A 19361-nucleotide genomic window follows, 5' to 3' on the forward strand; every position below is an offset into this window, starting at 1 on the left:
AATATTTATTGCACATTTTCAATGCAGACACATTAAACATGAGGTAAAAATAAATATGCAGCCAAATCATAAATAAAAGTAGGCCTATCACAAATGTTCTCTCTCACACTTCACTTCTCCATATCTCTTCTTTAGTGAGAGAAATGGGCTTTTGCTTTCCCTGCCAGTATTTGAACCTTGGCTGGAATGGAGTCAGTGCCATTCTTATGCACATATGTAGGTGCTCATTGGTGAGTCTAGAATGGTACTTATTTTTAATGATGTTCAAATTGGAGAAAGAAGACTCACAACTGTATGTGGAGCCAAACATGGTCAAGGTGTGTAATGATACTTTGGTTAGACCAGGGAAAACAGTCTCAGACACAGTCTGCAGCCAGAAAGGGTCATGATCAGTTCGTTGAAAGTGCTCTCTTAGTGCAACATTTGCTTGTAGATCAATCAGTTCCATCTGTAGAGATCCAGCATGTGCCCACTTGAAGGTCTGTGTCACCTCCTCTGAAAGTCCCCTGACATCTGTGATGAGGAATGGAATCTCAATTAGAAGAAGGAGCTGCTGTCCAAGGCTGAAGCTGTCAAAGCGATTTCTGAAGTTTCCAATCAGCTTATCTATGAATTCAACATGAGGAGAAACATCTCTCTCAACCTGAATCTGTTCCTGCACTTTTGGGAAGTGTGCACAGTTTCCTTGAAGATCTTCCTTGAACACTTCCAGTTTCCTCTGGAAGGACCAGACAGATGTCATCAAATCACAAACTGAATTGTTCTTGCCCTGTAGTTTCACGTTGAGCTCATTAAGGTGTGATGTCTACCAAAAAAGCAACAATGTCCATTTTGCTCTTGTCTTGCAAATATAGTGAAAACTATGTTGCCTTCTGACTCCTGAGCTGTACTAGGAAAGCTGTTATTTCCTTTCGAATGGACCAAAAGCGTTCCAACACCCTGCCTTTACTGAGCCATCTTACATTGTTGTGCAGCAGTAGGTCATTTGCATTTGCCTCAACTCCTTTCAGGAATTCTCTCAGCAGGCGATGTTGATGAGATGAGGATGCCCTGAGGAAGTTGATGAGTTTCATCATTGTATTCATCACTTCAGCATACTCTTCTGATAGATTGGTGCACAGGACAGACTGATGAATGCAGTGGTAAGCAGTGAGATCAGGGTTGTCCTCTTTCAGCCGTGCCACAGCTCCTCTCTCTCTTCCAGTCATGACAGGGGCCCCGTCTGAGGTGATAGAGACCACTTGTTTTAGATCTATCCCCCTCTTTCTCAACTTCTCCTTTATGGCTTTGTGTATGTGTCCTTTCCTCTTCTATGTGTCGCGAGTGGTGTTACACCTAACAGATCTTCACAGAATTCCTTCTTCTCTGTGTGGTCAAATCTAACATACACCAGAAGCTGGGCCTTATCACTCACATCAGTAGGTTCATCAACAGCTAATGCTCTGCATGGTGCACTCCGAATAGCTTCATCACTCTGTGTTAATACATCCTCTGTTAGTATTTCACTCTTTCTTGCTGTTGTTGGACGTGACATTGGGATTTGCTTGATCTTTTCACAGCTCGTCTTTTTGTTTACCATCAAGTAAAGTTTCAGCAACAGCATTCATGCACTCCGTCACCACTCCCCCGTCAGTAAATGGCTTCTGGTGTTGACCCAAAATCCAAGCAATTGTTTGTGAACATTCGTTTGCACGTTGTTGGGCAGTGAATGCATGGAAGAGGACTCTGGTGGACCGATCATACTGGGCTTTGAGTTCATTTATTTTGCGTGCCCTCACCTCAAACTGATGTGGATATGTTTGCTCAAAAGATTCACTTTGACACGTTTTATTAGAGCCACGGTCTCTGAACATATCAGGCAGAGTGATTTGACACTCGCTGCGGGAAGGATAAATGCATATTTGTCTGTCCACTCCTCTCAGAAAGATACATTTTCTGGATCGACTTTCCTGACTTTTTCGCATGCCATTCTATAATTTCTCCCCTCGCTTCCGCTTTTTTCTTCTCTCGCTGTCTCTCTCTCTGACAACATCAGTCTCCTAACATGCATTGTAAACATTCACTTTGACTGGCTGAGTTTTGTGAAGTGATTTAAATAGCACACGTGATTGGACAACACACAGTAGTATGGGGCGCTGTCTGGATGTTTAGCTCAGTGTGGATGTTGCCTGTAATCCATGGTTTCTGGTTGGGGTATGTACGTACGGTCACTGTTCGGACGACGTCATCGATGCTCTTGTTGATGAAGCCTGTGACTGATGTGGTGTACTCAATGCCATCAGAAGAATCCCGGAACATATTCCAGTTTGTGCTAGCAAAATAGTTCTGTTTAGCATTTGCTTCATCTGACCAGTATGCAAGTGTAAATGAATGGCCACCATTCTTCTCTGGTCCAGAATGCTTTCAACCCCTATGAAATCAGGGGTGTTTCTATATTCTGTCCCTTGCTTTAGCAATGCAAGATACTCACTTATCAGTATCAGGTCAAATAAAGCTCATTGAATTGAATAGAATGATGTTGAGTGTGTTATGGGTAGACCTAGAGAGACCATATTTTATGACAAACAACGTATATATCTCCTCTGCCATTAGCAACTGTAATTTCATTTCTAGGGTAAATTAGTTTAAATTAAATAGACAGAGAACAGAACTACCGCAATGTTACTTTTGTACCTGCCGGCGGGGCAGGAGTAACACAGCCTTGGAACGGAAGTAACAGTTTGCGAGAAGCGCACAATATCTGTCTTATCTCCATGTTTCTGGTTTGTAATGCTCGTTACGTTCAACAAATGTACTATCAGCCATAATTTTATGTTTGTGTCGATTTGAATAATTAATTAACTATGCATCAACATCACAATGTTGTGCAACCACAATATTTTGCCTTACAATATTAATCAGACTAAAATGGATGACATAATAGCTGTATTAACCATCCTTTTCTCGTCTCACTTTAATGGGAATGTAGAAGGATATGTTTCTCACCATTTTCATTGACTATTCATGCTTAGCCATAGCTCGGCGAAACATTGTAGGACTTTGTTTTTTTTGCAGGGAGCTCGTCCTATGCATTAGGAACATACTGACTTCACTACGTCATTCTAGCTTCTATCTTATCTGAGAAATTGAGTGCATTACTTTAGACCCATAGTACTTTCATCCTGGCTCTCCCCTACTTGCAGTGTGTGTGACTCTTTCTTTGTCTCTGCCCCTGCAGAGAGCTGAAGGAGCGTCTGAAACCTGAGCTGTTGGAGCTGATTCGCCAGCAGAGACTGAACCGCCTGTGTCAGGGAACACTCTTCCGCAAGATCAGCAGTCGACGAAGACAGGGTGAGACTCTGCACACCTCTGTGAGGGGTGGACAGGCATTTACATTAGAAAGAGAGAGAAAAGTAAAAGGGGAAGCTGCCAGGAGAGCCCAACCCCCAGTGAGAAATAGGGAGACGAATGAAGGATGGTAGATGAAGAGACAGATGCCCTTTCTTTAATCATGCTGATGATTTGTTATTATTGGTCATTTCAGATAAGTTGTGGTACTGTCGTTTGTCACCCAATCACAAAGTCCTGCACTTTGGCGATGTGGAGGAGGACACAGAAACACCCCCCATCGAGAGTCTCCAGGAAAAGAGTGAGTTTTTAACAACAGCAACACTATGAGTGACTCTGTAACCTTCCATTGTAGCCTTGACACTCCTTTGACATCACCCTCTTGTCATTGGCTCTGTGTTCAACGCTGAAGTGTGCCGCTAAACATGCTTTTCCTATTTTCCTCTCTCAGTTCCTGTTGCAGATATCAAAGCACTGCTGACAGGGAAAGACTGCCCTCACATGAAGGAGAATAAGGGCAAACAGACCAAGGTTTGTACGATAAGATATAAGGTATGGATATGCGTCTTCTGCTTTTATCCAACCCCCTCCTCCGATATATACACCTACACACACATGGTTGGAGAGGCTGGAGCAGAGGGCAGCGCAGAGCCCAATGAGAAATTTAGGGGGTTAAATTGAACATCAGCAGAAGGTGGAAGCTGAGATATTGATCCCAGCAACCCTCCAGTTGCCGGCTCACTGCCCGCTAGATCCCCCCCCCACCCCCCCACCCCATAAGCATTGGCTACCACTGCCCCTACTGACAACGTCCCCTGAACACACCTTTGGCCCTACAGCTAATTTCCTCTTTCACACTATGTACAGCGGGACAAAAAAGTATTTAGTCAGCCACCAATTGTGCAAGTTCTCCCACTTAAAAAGATGAGAGAGGCCTGTAATTTTCATCATAGGTACACTTTAACTATGACAGACAAAATGAGAAAACAAATCCAGAAAATCACATTGTAGGATGTTTTATGAATTTATTTGCAAATTATGGTGGAAAATAAGTATTTGGTCACCTACAAACAAGCAAGATTTCTGGCTCTCACAGACCTGTAACTTCTTCTTTAAGAGGCTCCTCTGTCCTCCACTCGTTACCTGTATTAATGGCACCTGTTTGAACTTGTTATCAGTATAAAAGACATCTGTCCACAACCTCAAACAGTCACACTCCAAACTCCATTATGGCCAAGACCAAAGAGCTGTCAAAGGACACCAGAAACAAAATTGTAGACCTGCACCAGGCTGGGAAGACTGAATCTGCAATAGGTAAGCAGCTTGGTTTGAAGAAATCAACTGTGGGAGCAATTATTAGGAAATGGAAGACATACAAGACCACTGATAATCTCCCTCGATCTGGGGCTCCACACAAGATCTCACCCCGTGGGGTCAAAATGATCACAAGAAGGGGACCTGGTGAATGACCTGCAGAGAGCTGGGACCAAAGTAACAAAGCCTTCCATCAGCAAGGGCATTGAAGATGAAACGTGGCTGGGTCTTTCAGCATGACAATGATCCAAAACACACCGCCTGGGCAACGAAGGAGTGGCTTCGTAAGAAGCATTTCAAGGTCCTGGAGTGGCCGAGCCAGTCTCCAGATCTCAACCCCATAGAAAATCTTTGGAGGGAGTTGAAAGTGGGTGTTGCCCAGCAACAGCCCCAAAACATCACTGCTCTAGAGGAGATCTGCATGGAGGAATGGGCCAAAATACCAGCAACAATGTGTGAAAACCTTGTGAAGACTTACAGAAAACGTTTGACCTCTGTCATTGCCAACAAAGGGTATATAACCAAGTATTGAGATAAACTTTTGTTATTGACCAAATACTTATTTTCCACCATAATTTGCAAATAAATTCATTAAAAATCCTACAATGTGATTTTCTGGATTTTTTTTCTCATTTTGTCTGTCATAGTTGAAGTGTACCTATGATGAAAATTACAGGCCTCTCTCATCTTTTTAAGTGGGAGAACTTGCACAATTGGTGGCTGACTAAATACTTTTTTGCCCCACTGTACCGGGCCCTCCATAAACTATGTTGTGCTGTGTCCTGCAGGAAGGGTTGGACCTGGCTTTCAGCATCACTTATGATGTGGAGGAGTACAGCCTCAACTTTATCGCCTCATCCAGAACAGACGTGAGTAGTCATGTCACAGGAGCTAGTGTCTGTATTGTCCACATCCTTCTCCCACTCTCTTTTCCCAGAGTTAAATCACAGATCTCTCTTTCTCTCTCTCTGTTTATCTTTCTCTCTCAATTCAATAACTTAATTGGTGTGGAAATTTAAAGCATTTACAGTACATTGCAAAAGTAAACATAAAGTATAACAAAGATGGTCAAATAACAAGATGATATCTCTGTCTCCCTCCTTCAGTTCTGCCTGTGGACAGATGGACTGAGCGTGCTCCTGGGACGGGACATGAGTAGTGAATGCATGAGGAGTGAGCTGGATATCCTGCTTTCCATGGAGATCAAGCTCCGCCTCCTGGACCTGGAGAACGTGCCCATCCCAGACTGCGCCCCCCCGGTGCCCAAACCCCCCAGCAACTTCAACTTCTGCTACGACTTAAGCCAGGCTGAGCAGTAGGCCTGGAGAGAGGTCAAGGCATGGTAGAGGAGGAGACCTGGGGCTTGTTCAGGAGGATGTAACGTTACAGAATGTTCGGATAGAAATGCATGAAGTAGAACATACATGATCATCTGTCCTATGGAATAGGGGCGTATGTCAGTTCTATTCATACTATTTCTATCTGCAACTTCAGAATGTTTCATGTCACTGAATGTACCCCAATAACGACCAAGCACGTGGATATAGCTAGATACACAGGAGGAACAGTGGCAACATGGAGGCCTAGATGGACATAAAGATGATCTAAAGCGGAGGCAAAGGTGTCTTCTTATATGGGCGGAGTAATGTGGAAGACGAGAGGCTGAAGATGATTCCTTAGGTACTATTAGAGTGGTCATCTTTTTGGGTGTGGTCTGGGAACACAAGTGTATTGTAACTGTAGAAATGAAAAACAGAAAGGAAAACACTGCACACTGCTGCTCCCAGGTGATATTTATTTATAACAACGTTTAAACCCTTCGGTCTTCATCAGGCATCCATATCCCAGATGGGTATGGAAGGTCCTATATATAGGGGCAGTTCTCAGTGACATCACTTCCTGAAACAGGAGGTAAAAAATATATAACATAGGTTGACAATATTAACATTCAATGTATCAAAGTATATGATCATACACAATGTGATCAATATTTACAGTAATATATATATATATATATATATATATATATATACACAATACAATATTAAATTAGGATAAAAAAACACAATCATTTGGACATTTTGAAACTATAAAAACAGTTTTCAAGAAATTACCCACAAAATGACAAGTGGCTAATGAAGGGAGTTATGTTTTCTATAGTTGAATGCTTCATACTTTAGCATTACTTGTCTTCAGCGTTTCTCCCATTCTTACTTCGGGCGTCACCCCTCCATGGCTCCAGTCCTTCACAGTCCTTCACTGTGTATTGTGTTTGGGCAGAGTTCATGTTTTGTTTTGGTCATATCTGTGTTTAAGTTTTTCTAGTTTTTCAACTTTTGGGGGGTTTTCTATAAACTGATGATACCTTTGTGAAACAGGCAGCATGACAGCTCTTCTGAACGTACTGAACCAAAGGATTGAAACAGAACAAAACAATACATATATATTGTTGTGTATATATATGCCTCTGAGACAGAATCACTTGTTTTGACGTTTACATTTTACATTTCAGTAATTTAGCAGACGCTCTCATCCAGAGTGACTTACAGGAGCAATTACAGTTAAGTGCCTTGCTCAAGGGCACATCGACCCTTGAGCACCTAGTTGACATGGTACTTAACAACTTGACCCCCTACACCAACAGAATCCTGTCTAGCAGATTGTAACGGGCTTTATTAGTCTTTACAGGATAGGTACAGTTTGGCGTAGCACATAGCATTTTCCACCAACCTTAAAGGGATTCTCTGGTACTTTTGTATACTTTTTAGACAGTAGTTCTGAAAGTAGCACCCATGAGCCAAAAGTGGTCCCCGAATATTGCGTAATACATCACATGTGCAGATATGTGTACCACGTCATTGCTCTCTCTCTCTCACTCTGCTGTGTATGATTCTTGCTCGTGGTCACTCAAGTGGCTAGTGGGTCAATCTCATTAGCTGGAACTGGAATTGCTAGGGGACTGGCCCACAAAGGGGAAAATGGTGCAGATAGTATCGCCAAGTTAAGGTCGGTCGAAAATTCTCTGTGCTATGCCTAACAGTACTTTTTCTGTAATGGCTAATGGAGCATCACATTAGCCCGTTACAATCTGCTAGCTAGCAGAATCCTAACTCCCTGTTCTAAAGTGGTACTTTAATCATTTGAAGACAGAAACAAGAAAATAGAGGTAACCGAGATAATCAGGCTCCAAGCCTGGTAGAATCCCTATTTATAATATATGAAATATCCTTTATATGTACAGTCCCTTCGGAAAGTATTCAGACCCGTTGACTTTTTCCACATTTTGTTATGTTACAGACTTATTCTAAAATGAATTTAAAAAATAAATAATTCTCAGCACTTTACACACAATACCCCATAATGACAATGTGAAAACAAGTTTTTAGATATTTTTGCAAATGTATTAAAAATAAAAAACAGAAATGTGCATAAGTAGTCAGATCCTTTGCTATGAAACTCGAAATTGATCTCCGGTGCATCCTGTTTCCATTGATCATTGTTTCTACTACTTGATTGGAGTCCACCTGTGATAAATTCAATTGATTGGACATGATTTGGAAAGGCACACACCTGTCTATATAAGGTCCCACAGTTAACAGTGTCAGAGCAAAAACCAAACCATGAGGTCGAAGGAATTATCCGTAGAGCTCCAAGACAGGATTGTGTCGAGGCACTGATCTGGGGAAGGGTACCAAAAAATGTCTGCAGCATTGAACGTTCCCAAGTACACAGTGGCCTCCATCATTCTTAAATGGAAGAAGTTTGGAACCACCAAGACTCTTCCTAGAACTGGCCGCCTGGCCAAACTGAGCAATCAGGGCACAAGGGCCTTGGTCAGGGTGGTGACCAAGAACCCGATGGTCACTCTGTGGAGATGGGAGAACCTTCCAGAAGGACAACCATCTCTGCAGCACTCCACCCGTCAGGCCTTTATGGTAGAGTGGCCAGACGGAAGCCACTCCTCAGTAAAAGGAATATGACAGCCTGTTTGGGTGTTTGCCAAAAGGCACCTAAAGACTCTCAGACCATGAGAAACAAGATTATCTGGTCTGATGAAACCAAGATTGAACTCTTTGGCCTGAATACCAAGTGTCACATCTGGAGGAAACCTTGCACCATCCGTACGGTGAAGCATGGTGGTGGCAGCATCATGCTGTGGGGATGTTTTTCAGCGGCAGGGACTGGGAGACTAGTCGGGATCGAGGCAAAGATGAACGGAGCAAAGTACAGAGAGATCCTTGAAGACCTGCTCCAGACCTCAGACTGGGGTGAAGGTTCAGCTTCCAACAGGACAACGACCCTAATTATACAGCCAAGACAACGCAGGAGTGGCTTCGGGACAAGTCTCTGAATGTCCTTGAGTGGCCCAGCTAGAGCCCGATCTAACATCTCTGGAGACCTGAAAATAGCTGTGCAGCAACACTCCCCATCCAACCTGACAGAGCTTGAGAGGATCTGCAGAAAATAATGGTAGAACCTCCCCAAATACAGGTGTGCCAAGCTTGTAGGGGCCTACCCAAGAAGACTTGATTCTGTAATTTTTGCCAAAGGTGCTTCAACAAAGTACTGAGAAAAGGGTCTGAATACTTATGTAAATGTTTTATTTCAATTTTAAGTTGTTAAACTGTTTTTTATTTGTCATTATGTGGTATTGTGTGTAGATTGATGAAGAAAAAAAAGATTTATTCAATTTACGAAAAGGGCGTAACAAAATGTGAAAAAAGTCAAGGGGTCTGAACACTTTCCGAAGGCACTGTATGTGCATATAGCATTTTAATTAGTTCCATTTGCTTATGAGCCCTTTGATGAGAATACCTCAGAGATACTCACATGGGCTGATGATCATGATTGATCTTCTGTACGTTTTATTTAAGGTTGTCCTAAGGTTTGATGGCTAACATTCAAACGGTTCTGTCTTAGGCAATGGGCTTTTGTGCTTTTATTGGTGTTGAGAGCTTGATCAACGATACAATCACCTTCCATATGCTCTTTATTGTAGGTACTATTCAAGCTACAGATAAGGTAGCTTAAGATACAGATAATGTAGCTAAGGTACAGATAAGTATTTTGTATCACTGACAAATGATTTAGCTTCAAGCACCATATATTTATCTCTGCTATTAATTCATTTTGCCTGGTAACCATTTTTGCTCCGGAGCTGAGGGCAAATGCTCTAAAAGGTTCATTATGAATTTCAGTCCATACTAAATGGATATTAGTTCAACATTGATATTGTTGTAGGGTACTTAGGATTTATTTTCATGACAATATGAATGATTCTGATAAATAAATCTGACTGTAATATATTGTAAAACAGTAAACAAATGTCATATTAGTATGGTGGACCTTCAACTTTACATATTCAAAATCTCAATGGCCTGTGAGATGGGTGAAAAGGTCAACTCATAATAATGGATTTTTGTAGCCAGTTCCTTAGCCAGTGATCTGGGCTTCTCTGAAATTGGTGGTGATTTTGCTGTTCATTGCAAGTGTGTTCATGTTAAACACACAATAATCTCCATGGTAACCCCTAATTATGCTTTACTAAGATTAGGGTTGACATGAATAAATATGATTTATACAGATTGTCTTTGTCTAGTTTGGTTCATGGTCTGGTGGAATTGTAGAATAAACAAATCTACTCCAACTCATGGATGATTCCAAGCAACAGATAAACGAGATAAATGTACATTTATTGCTAGAATTAAATATTCAATAAATACATATTTAATTTTACACAAAGAAACATTTGAACTAGTTTGCTTCCTTCAGTGGCCGTGTTAAATTAAGTTGAATACAAAATTACTTAAGCCTGCTCAACTAAAAACATGATGATTAAGGGCCAGGGTCCTCAGACACAGATTAATTATGTTCCTAGACTAGATAAAATACTTTATTAGTCCATACAAGATGGAAATGTGTCTTCTGCTTTCCCCCCTAACCTCTCCCACACATACACATTAGGTTGGAGGGGCTGGAGCAGACTACGGCCAGGATGTAATCTGATCGTGCTTTGTCTGCTAAGCACCTTTTGAAGGCAATGTTCCGCATTCGCTAGAACGCATTCACGGTAAATGCTACATATGTCGGCTAAACCGTGAATTACTTGGAAATTGCCCATAGCCGACAAAGCGCTAACAGAATGAATCCTGGCCTAAAATGCATTTACATGGGAGATTCTCCAATGACAAGGATTTTTAATCCAGCACTAGACAATTTGAGTCTAAGAAATTGGCTCTATGAGTCCTACTAAGTGTCTAACTGCTGGAACCTGCCAGTTTTAGAGTTCACATGGGTTTGAAACTAAAATAAACTACTGAATCTATTACAAATAAACTCTGGATAATAGGAGCAAGTAGGTGCGTAATGCAATTACTGAAATGTGATTCAAGCAGCTGGGGAGAGAAAAAAATCAGAGTAGGTCAGGTCAGCTCCACCCACAAAGCGGCAGTGGACGTTCTCTATGAATGGAAGCTGTGATTGAAGGAGCTCAACCATTGTTAGGGAGATGTATTTACACATGGAGATGTCCAGTGTCCGCAGTCTCTTACAGTGTTGGACGAGCATGGATAGAGACCTGTGGGAGCATAAGTTTACTGCTGTCACACAATGATATACAGATAACATCATTTATTTATCACAGTCTAGTTCTAGTTACTCAACTTAAACAATGCTTCACTGTTTCATAGTACTGGCATAGTTTCACATACTGTCTGTGTGTATGTTGGTGTGTGTCTCACCTATCTGTGAGTGCATTGCAGTAGGACAGGTAGAGGTGCTGCAGCCTGGCGAGGTAAGGGGCGGCACGGGCAATACCCTGGTCACTAATGCGGGGGCAGTGGCTGAATTCCAGGCTGGTAAGGCTGCGGCAGTGGTAGGCCACCGACGCCAAGCTGTCATCACTGATCTCAGGCAGAATGGAGAGAGAGAGGCGCTGGAGGTCTGGATAACGCAGCACATGCTCACAACAACAAAGGCCCGGTTAACTAGGGTTCCCCATTCAATGGACACAGGACATCAACCACTCAATCACTTTATGGAGTTTTTCCTAACCTGACCAGGAAAAACTATTGGCATTGATAATAACCTAAAACTAGGGCCAATAGTTAATCCTGCCTCATCAGGAAAAACTCCTAGCCTTAGCCATAGGCTATATATATACAGTGGTGCAAAAAAGTATTTAGTCAGCCACCAATTATGCAAGTTCTCCCACTTAAAAAGATGAGAGAGGCCTGTAATTTTCATCATAGGTACACTTCAACTATGACAGACAAAATGAGAAAGAAAATCCAGAAAATCACATTGTAGGATTTTTAATGAATTTATTTGCAAATCATGTTGGAAAATAAGTATTTGGTCACCTACAAACAAGCAAGACTTCTGGCTCTCACAGACCTGTAACTTCTTCTTTAAGAGGCTCCTCTGTCCTCCACTCGTTACCTGTATTAATGGCACCTGTTTGAACTTGTTATCAGTATAAAATACATCTGTCCACAACCTCAAACAGTCACACTCCAAACTCCAGTATGGCCAAGACCAAAGAGCTGTCAAAGGACACCAGAAACAAAATTGTAGACCTGCACCAGGCTGGGAAGACTGAATCTGCAATAGATAAGCAGCTTGGTTTGAAGAAATCAACTGTGGGAGCAATTATTAGGAAATGGAAGACATACAAGACCACTGATAATCTCCCTCGATCTGGGGCTCCACGCAAGATCTCACCCCGTGGGGTCAAAATTATCACAAGAACGGTGAGCAAAAATCCCAGAACCACACGGGGGGACCTGGTGAATGACCTGCAGAGAGCTAGGACCAAAGTAACAAAGCCTACCATCAGTAACACACTACGCCGCCAGGGACTCAAATCCTGCAGTGCCAGACGTGTCCCCCTGCTTAAGCCAGTACATGTCCAGGCCTGTCTGAAGTTTGCTAGAGAGCATTTGGATGATCCAGAAGAAGATTGGTAGAATGTCATATGGTCAGAAGAAACCAAAATATAACTTTTTGGTAAAAACTCAACTCGTCGTGTTTGGAGGACAAAGAATGCTGAGTTGCATCCAAAGAACACCATACCTACTGTGAAGCATGGGGGTGGAAACATCATGCTTTGGGGCTGTTTTTCTGCAAAGGGACCAGGACGACTGCTCCGTGTAAAGGAAAGAATGAATGGGGCCATGTATCATGAAATTTTGAGTGAAAACCTCCTTCCATCAGCAAGGGCATTGAAGATGAAACGTGGCTGGGTCTTTCAGCATGACAATGATCCCAAACACACCGCCCGGGCAACGAAGGAGTGGCTTCGTAACAAGCATTTCAAGGTCCTGGAGTGGCCTAGCCAGTCTCCAGATCTCAACCCAATAGAAAATCTTTGGAGGGAGTTGAAAGTCCGTGTTGCCCAGCAACAGCCCCAAAACATCACTGATCTAGAGGAGATCTGCATGGAGGAGTGGGCCAAAATACCAGCAACAGTGTGTGAAAACCTTGTGAAGACTTACAGAAAATGTTTGACCTCTGTCATTGCCAACAAAGCGTATATAACGAAGTATTGAGAAACGTTTGTTATTGACCAAATACTTATTTTCCACCATAATTTGCAAATAAATTCATTACAAATCCTACAATGTGATTTTCTGGATTTTTTTTCTCATTTTGTCTGTCATAGTTGAAGTGTACCTATGATGAAAATTACAGGCCTCTATCATCTTTTTAAGTGGGAGAACTTGCACAATTGGTGGCTGACTAAATACTTTTTTACCCCACTGTATTCTCATGGGAACCCCACCTGTGTGATGCTGCTGTCAGTGAGTTTGGAGCAGGCAGACAAGTCAAGGTCCTGGAGGCTCCTGAGGACCAGCAGTGAGGCCCCCTCCTGTTCCCTGAACACCCCCAGGGCCTTGTCCGTCACCAGCCGAGGCTTCTCCTGGAAGGGCATGCTGGGAGGCCGGAAGAAACTCATGTTCCCAAAGGTACGAGTGAAGCTGGGCCCCTTGTACTCCTGCAAGGAGTCAAGATGAGAGGTTGAAGGTCAGATAACGGTCAGGGGAGCATGGTCGTACTAAGCTACATTGGTGGTAACCTGAATGGTAACCTGAATATAAGCACAGAAAAGACCAGGTAGTCTTCTTATATCCTATTCCCAAGACTTCACACTTTTCCCAACCCAGCCCTCTCTCACCATTTCTTTGCTAGGCTCACTCTCCTTGGTGGCCTCCACCATGCCACACTCAGGTCTGTGAGGTAGATGTAGAAGGTGAGGTCCAGCTCCCTCAAACTAGAGCCCAGCAGCTGAGCCAGAGAGAACACAGCCAGGTCCTGAGAGAGAGGGGAGATAAAGGAGCATAAGGGATAATGTCCTGATAAACATTTCATTCTATAAAAGAGAAATCCTGAAAGAGAGAGAACAGCACACACACTGACCCTGATATAGGTGCAGCTCTTGAGGCTGAGGGTCTCCAGCCGTGCCCTGGGCTCCGGGGCAGAGAGCCCTTTCACTATCTCGGCCCCACTGACGTGCAGGCACTCAGACAGATCCAGGGTCCTCAGCTCCGGCAGCACCATCAAGTCAGCCAGGCCTTTATCAGTCACCCTCCAGTCCCGGGACAGAGAGAGGAGCCGGAGGCCCTTCAGGCCCAGGGCCACAGCTTGTACAGCCCGGCTGGTGAGCTCTGTGCAGACGCTGAGGTCCAGGATCTGAAGGCCAGGCTGGTGCTTACAGAACACCTCCACAGAGTAGTCCGTCAGCTCTTTACAGCCCCGCAGACGCAGCTCTTCCAGAGACAGGCCCTCCACCTGGGCCACAGAGCACAGCGACTCTGGGGTGAAGCTGGTTCTGCTCAGGTCCAGCCAGCGCACTGTGGAGGTCTGCTCCTGCAGCAGCCTGCGGAGGTTCCGTAGCGAGAGCAGGGCAGAGGAGTCAGGCCCCACAGGGCAGCCACGGTACGGGTCAAACTCAAAGGCGATGTGGCATCCAGCCAGGCGATACGGCGTAGTCTGGGAGTGCAGCCTGTTAGCCGGTTAAAGGTGAGGTCTGATAGGTAGCGCAGGTCAGAGAGATCCAGTTTCTTAAGACCTGCTAAAGCTACCTGAACCTAGGAAAAGGACACACTAATTTAAAAACTGGCATGTGTAATAAATAAATAAAAAATAATTAGAAAAATAATCATCATCATCGTGTCCAACCGCCAGGGTCTGACCTGCTGGCGGTGTTCCTCTCTTGACAGAAAGACTCCAGACATGTCTAGGCCACTGAGGTCCAGCCTGCGCAGGGCTGTCAGGTGGGGCAGCAGAGCCAGGAGGGAAGACTCGGTCACGCTGCTCCCAGGCAGGGCCAGGCTCTCCAGCCAAGGGCCCAGGTGAAGCTGCAGCACAGTCCGGGACATACGGGAGCCATCCAGGTGGCTGGTGGCCAGGCTGCAGCTGGAACGCCTACTGAGGCCCCGGATCAGATCCAGGGAGGAGATAGAGGCTGGGAAGTTGAAGGTGAGATTCCTCTGGAAAGTGGAGTCAGAGTTAGGCTTAGCCTACTTGTGAGATTGATGAAGTTAATCATTAATAAACATTTCATTCTATAAAAGAGAAATCCTGAAAGAGAGAGAACAGCACACACACTGACCCTGATATAGGTGCAGCTCTTGAGGCTGAGGGTCTCCAGCTCTTGAGGCTGAGACCCTCAGCCTCAAGAGCTGCACCTATATCAGGGTCAGTGTGTGTGCTGTTCTCTCTCTTTCAGGATTTCTCTTTTATAGAATGAAATGTTTATTAAGGAGAAGTATATCTTTAATTCCATGTATAACACTTGTATTTTCATCAACATTTATGATGAGTAGTCCTGTAAATTGATGTGGCTCTCTGCAAATTGACCCCTCCCTTTTGTACACTTCTGCAACTCGCTGTTAATTATTTATGCATAGTCACTTCACCCCCACCTACATGTACAAATTACCTCAACTAACCTGTACCCCCAAACACTGACTCAGTACCGGTGCCCCCTGTATATAGCCTCGTTATTCTTATTGTGTTACTTTTTATTATTACTTTTTATTTTAAATATTTTCTTAACACTTCTTGAACTGCACTGTTGGTTAAGGGCTTGTAAAGTAAGCATTTCACGTTAAAGTCTACACTTGTTGTATTTGGCGCATGTGACAAAGTTTGATTTGATATTGATTTGATTGTGTGAAAGGGTTAGAGACGGGGTTGGGGTTTGGGTGGTGTAGTGGGGGTTGGGAAGTGGTGTCTGAGGCTCTTTCACATTCTTAGAGGAACAGAACTAATGAAGTAAATTTAATCTATAGTCGTGGACAAAAGTTGAGAATAACACAAATATAAATTTTCAAAGTCTGCTGCCTCAGTTTGAATGATGGCAATTTGCATATACTCCAGAATGTTATGAAGAGTGATCAGATGAATTGCAATTAATTGCAAAGTTCCTCTTTGCCATGCAAATGAACTGAATCCCCCCCCAAACATTTCCACTGCATTTTCGCCCTGCCACAAAAGGACCAGCTGACATCATGTCAGTGATTCTCTCGTTAACACAGGTGTGAGTGTTGACGAGGACAAGGCTGGAGATCACTCTGTCATGCTAATTGAGTTCGAATAACAGACTGGAAGCTTCAAAAGGAGGGTGGTGCTTGGAATCATTGTTCTTCCTCTGTTAATCATAGTTATCTGCAAGGAAACACGTGCCGTCATCATTGCTTTGCACAAAAAGGGCTTCACAGGCAAGGATATTGCTGCCAGTAAGATTGCACCTAAATCAACCATTTATCGGATCATCAAGAACTTCAAGGAGAGCGGTTCAATTGTTGTGAAGAAGGCCAGGAACAGTTTGGTGACGAACAATGCCTTTTCCAGCAAAAGTGATAACTAAGTGGCTCGGGGAACAAAACATCGATATTTTGGGTCCATGGCCCGGAAACTCCCCAGACCTTAATCCCATTGAGAACTTGTGGTCAATCCTCAAGAGGCGGGTGGACAAACAAAAACTCACAAATTCTGACAAACTCCAAGCATTGATTATGCAAGAATGGGCTGCTATAAGTCAGGATGTGGCCCAGAAGTTAATTGACACCAGGGCGGATTGCAGAGGTCTTGAAAAAGAAGGGTCAACACTGCAAATATTGACTCTTTGCATCAACTTTATGTCATTGTCAATAAAAGCCTTTGACACTTATGAAATGCTTGTAATTATAATTTAGTATTCCATAGTAACATCTGACAAAAATATCTAAAGACACTGAAGCAGCAAACTTTGTGGAAATTAATATTTGTGTCATTCTCAACTTTTGACCACAACTGTAGGTAGGCCATGACTGGCCTCACACTCCAGTACAGTAGGTGGCGGTGTATGCACAGTAAAAGAAGGAGGCGATCCACCAACCCAATCCCAAAGAAGGAGCCCCCCCTCATGCATTTACCACAAATTCCTCGTTTTGCTGTATTGTACATTGCTCTGTTACTCTTGTTTGTATGTTCATTAAGTATACATGATGCCAATAGCTAGGTTTCCATCCAACTGGCGACAGATTTTCTTGCGAATATTCTCAAATCCATATACAAACAATATGCCCACTTTCCCAGCAGATATTTTTCTATCAAATTGACTTGTTGATAAAAGGCTGTGCAGGTTGATGTAGTGCACATAAAAATACCTTTTGCAGAATAAATGTACCAAATTAAAAATACAAGTTAAATGGATTTCCATCGCATTTTCAACTCTCCTGGTGATTTACTCACAAAATGGTTTCATTATATAGCGAGTATGCTCACTCTAGCATTGGCACCCGCACTCCACCTAACAGCTCGCAGATACAGTGCCTAGCCTACATGATGAGATTGTTATGGACAAAAGAGCAAATAATTAGATGATCCTGACACCAGAATAAGACCGTCAACATTTATTGTAAAGGAGCATCAAGCTCATCACCTCATAATTTATTTCAGCTGTAGCTGAATAAACTGCACTCTTTCCTGTTGAATCCCAGTGGGAGGACCACACGTCATCACGTGACTCCAAGTTTACTTCTAAACTCAGCAAAAAAAGAAATTTCCCTTTTTCAGGATCCTGTCTTTCAAAGATAATTCGTAAAAATCCAAATAACTTCACAGATCTTCATTGTAAAGGGTTTAAACACTATTTCCCATGCGTGTTCAATGAACTATGAACAATTAATGAACATGCACCGGTGGAACAGTCGTTAAGACACTAACAGCTTACAGATGGTAGGCAATTAAGGTCATAGTTATGAAAACTTAGGACACTAAAGAGGCCTTTCTACTGACTCTGAAAAACACAAAAAGAAAGATGCCCAGAGTCCCTGCTCATCTGCATGAAAATGCCTTAGGCATGCTGCAAGGAGGCATGAGAACTGCAGATGTGGCCAGGGCAATAAATTGCAATGTCCGTACTGTGAGACGCCTAGGACAGCGCTACAGGGCGACAGGACGGATAGCTGATCATCCTCGCAGAGGCAGACCATGTGTAACACCTAGACAGGATCAGTACATCCGAACATCACACCTGCGGGACAGGTACAGGATGGCAACAACTGCCCGAGGTACACCAGGAACACACAATCCCTCCATCAGTGCTCAGACTGTCCGCAATAGGCTGAGAGAGGCTGGACTGAGGGCTTGTAGGCCTGTTGTAAGGCAGGTCCTCACCAGACATCACCGGTAACAACGTCGCCTATGGGCACAAACCCACCATCGCTGGACCAGACAGGACTGGCAAAAAGTGCTCTTCACTGATGAGTCGCGGTTTTGTCTCACCAGGGGTGATGGTCAGATTCGCATTTATCATCGAAGGAATGAGTGTTACACTGAGGCCTGTACTCTGTAGCGGGATCGATTTGGAGGTGGAGGGTCCGTCATGGTCTGGAGTGGTGTGTCACAGCATCATAGGACTGAGCTTGTTGTCATTGCAGGCAATCTCAACACTGTGCATTACAGGGAAGACATCCTCCTCTCTCATGTGGCACCCTTCCTGCAGGCTCATCCTGACATGACCCTCCAGCATGACAATGTCACCAGCCATCTTGCTCGTTCTGTGCGTGATTTCCTGTAAGACAGAAATGTCAGTGTTCTGCCATGGCCAGCGAAGAGCCCGGTTCTCAATTCCATTGAGCACGTCTGGGACCCGTTGGATCGGAGGGTTAGAGCTAGGGCCATTCCCCCCAGAAATGTCCAGGAACTTGCAGGTGCCTTGGTGGAAGAGTGGGGTAACATCTCACAGCAAGAACTGGCAAATCTGGTGCAGTCCATGATGAGGAGATGCACTGCAGTACTTAATGTAGCTTGTGGCAAAACCAGATACTGACTGTTACTTTTGATTTTGACCCTGCCTTTGTTCAGGGACACATCATTCAATTTCTGTTAGTCACATGTCTGTGGAACTTATTCAGTTTATGTCTCAGTTGATGAATCTTATGTTCATACAAATATTTACACATGTTAAGTTTGCTGAAAATAAACGCAGTTGACAGTGAGAGGATGTCTTATATTATTCTATTTTTTAAATCAATATTTATATCAAGTGTTTCCACCAACATTTCTCTCATTATTTTTTACCAATACAAAAAGATCCCACCCTGTCTAGCATATTTTTATTTAAAATATTTGGAAAGCTTACTGACAAATGTTCTGTTTCCATCAGGCCTTAAGCATTCAAAATTTAACAAGTAATTTTGGGTGTCAGGGAAAATGTATGGAGTAAAAAG

The 19361-nt window shown here is 43.4% G+C and overlaps 1 protein-coding gene across 2 annotated transcripts in view; it reads left to right on the plus strand.

Annotated features, from left to right (window-relative positions):
* elmo3 (engulfment and cell motility 3) overlaps positions 1-10227 on the plus strand; it is a 47555-nt gene extending 37328 nt beyond the window's left edge. For both annotated transcript variants that reach the window (XM_020456980.2, XM_031801861.1), the window contains 5 exons: positions 3218-3330; positions 3524-3628; positions 3779-3858; positions 5430-5510; positions 5748-10227. In XM_020456980.2, coding sequence (XP_020312569.1) covers positions 3218-3330; positions 3524-3628; positions 3779-3858; positions 5430-5510; positions 5748-5960 — 592 coding nt within the window. In that variant the 3' untranslated portion in view covers positions 5961-10227. The remainder of the gene's footprint in view (positions 1-3217; positions 3331-3523; positions 3629-3778; positions 3859-5429; positions 5511-5747) is intronic.
* Positions 10228-19361: the final 9134 nt, after the last annotated feature.

Source organism: Oncorhynchus kisutch, linkage group LG22 (genome assembly GCF_002021735.2).
Source record: "Oncorhynchus kisutch isolate 150728-3 linkage group LG22, Okis_V2, whole genome shotgun sequence".
NCBI classification, from domain to species: Eukaryota; Metazoa; Chordata; class Actinopteri; order Salmoniformes; family Salmonidae; genus Oncorhynchus; species Oncorhynchus kisutch.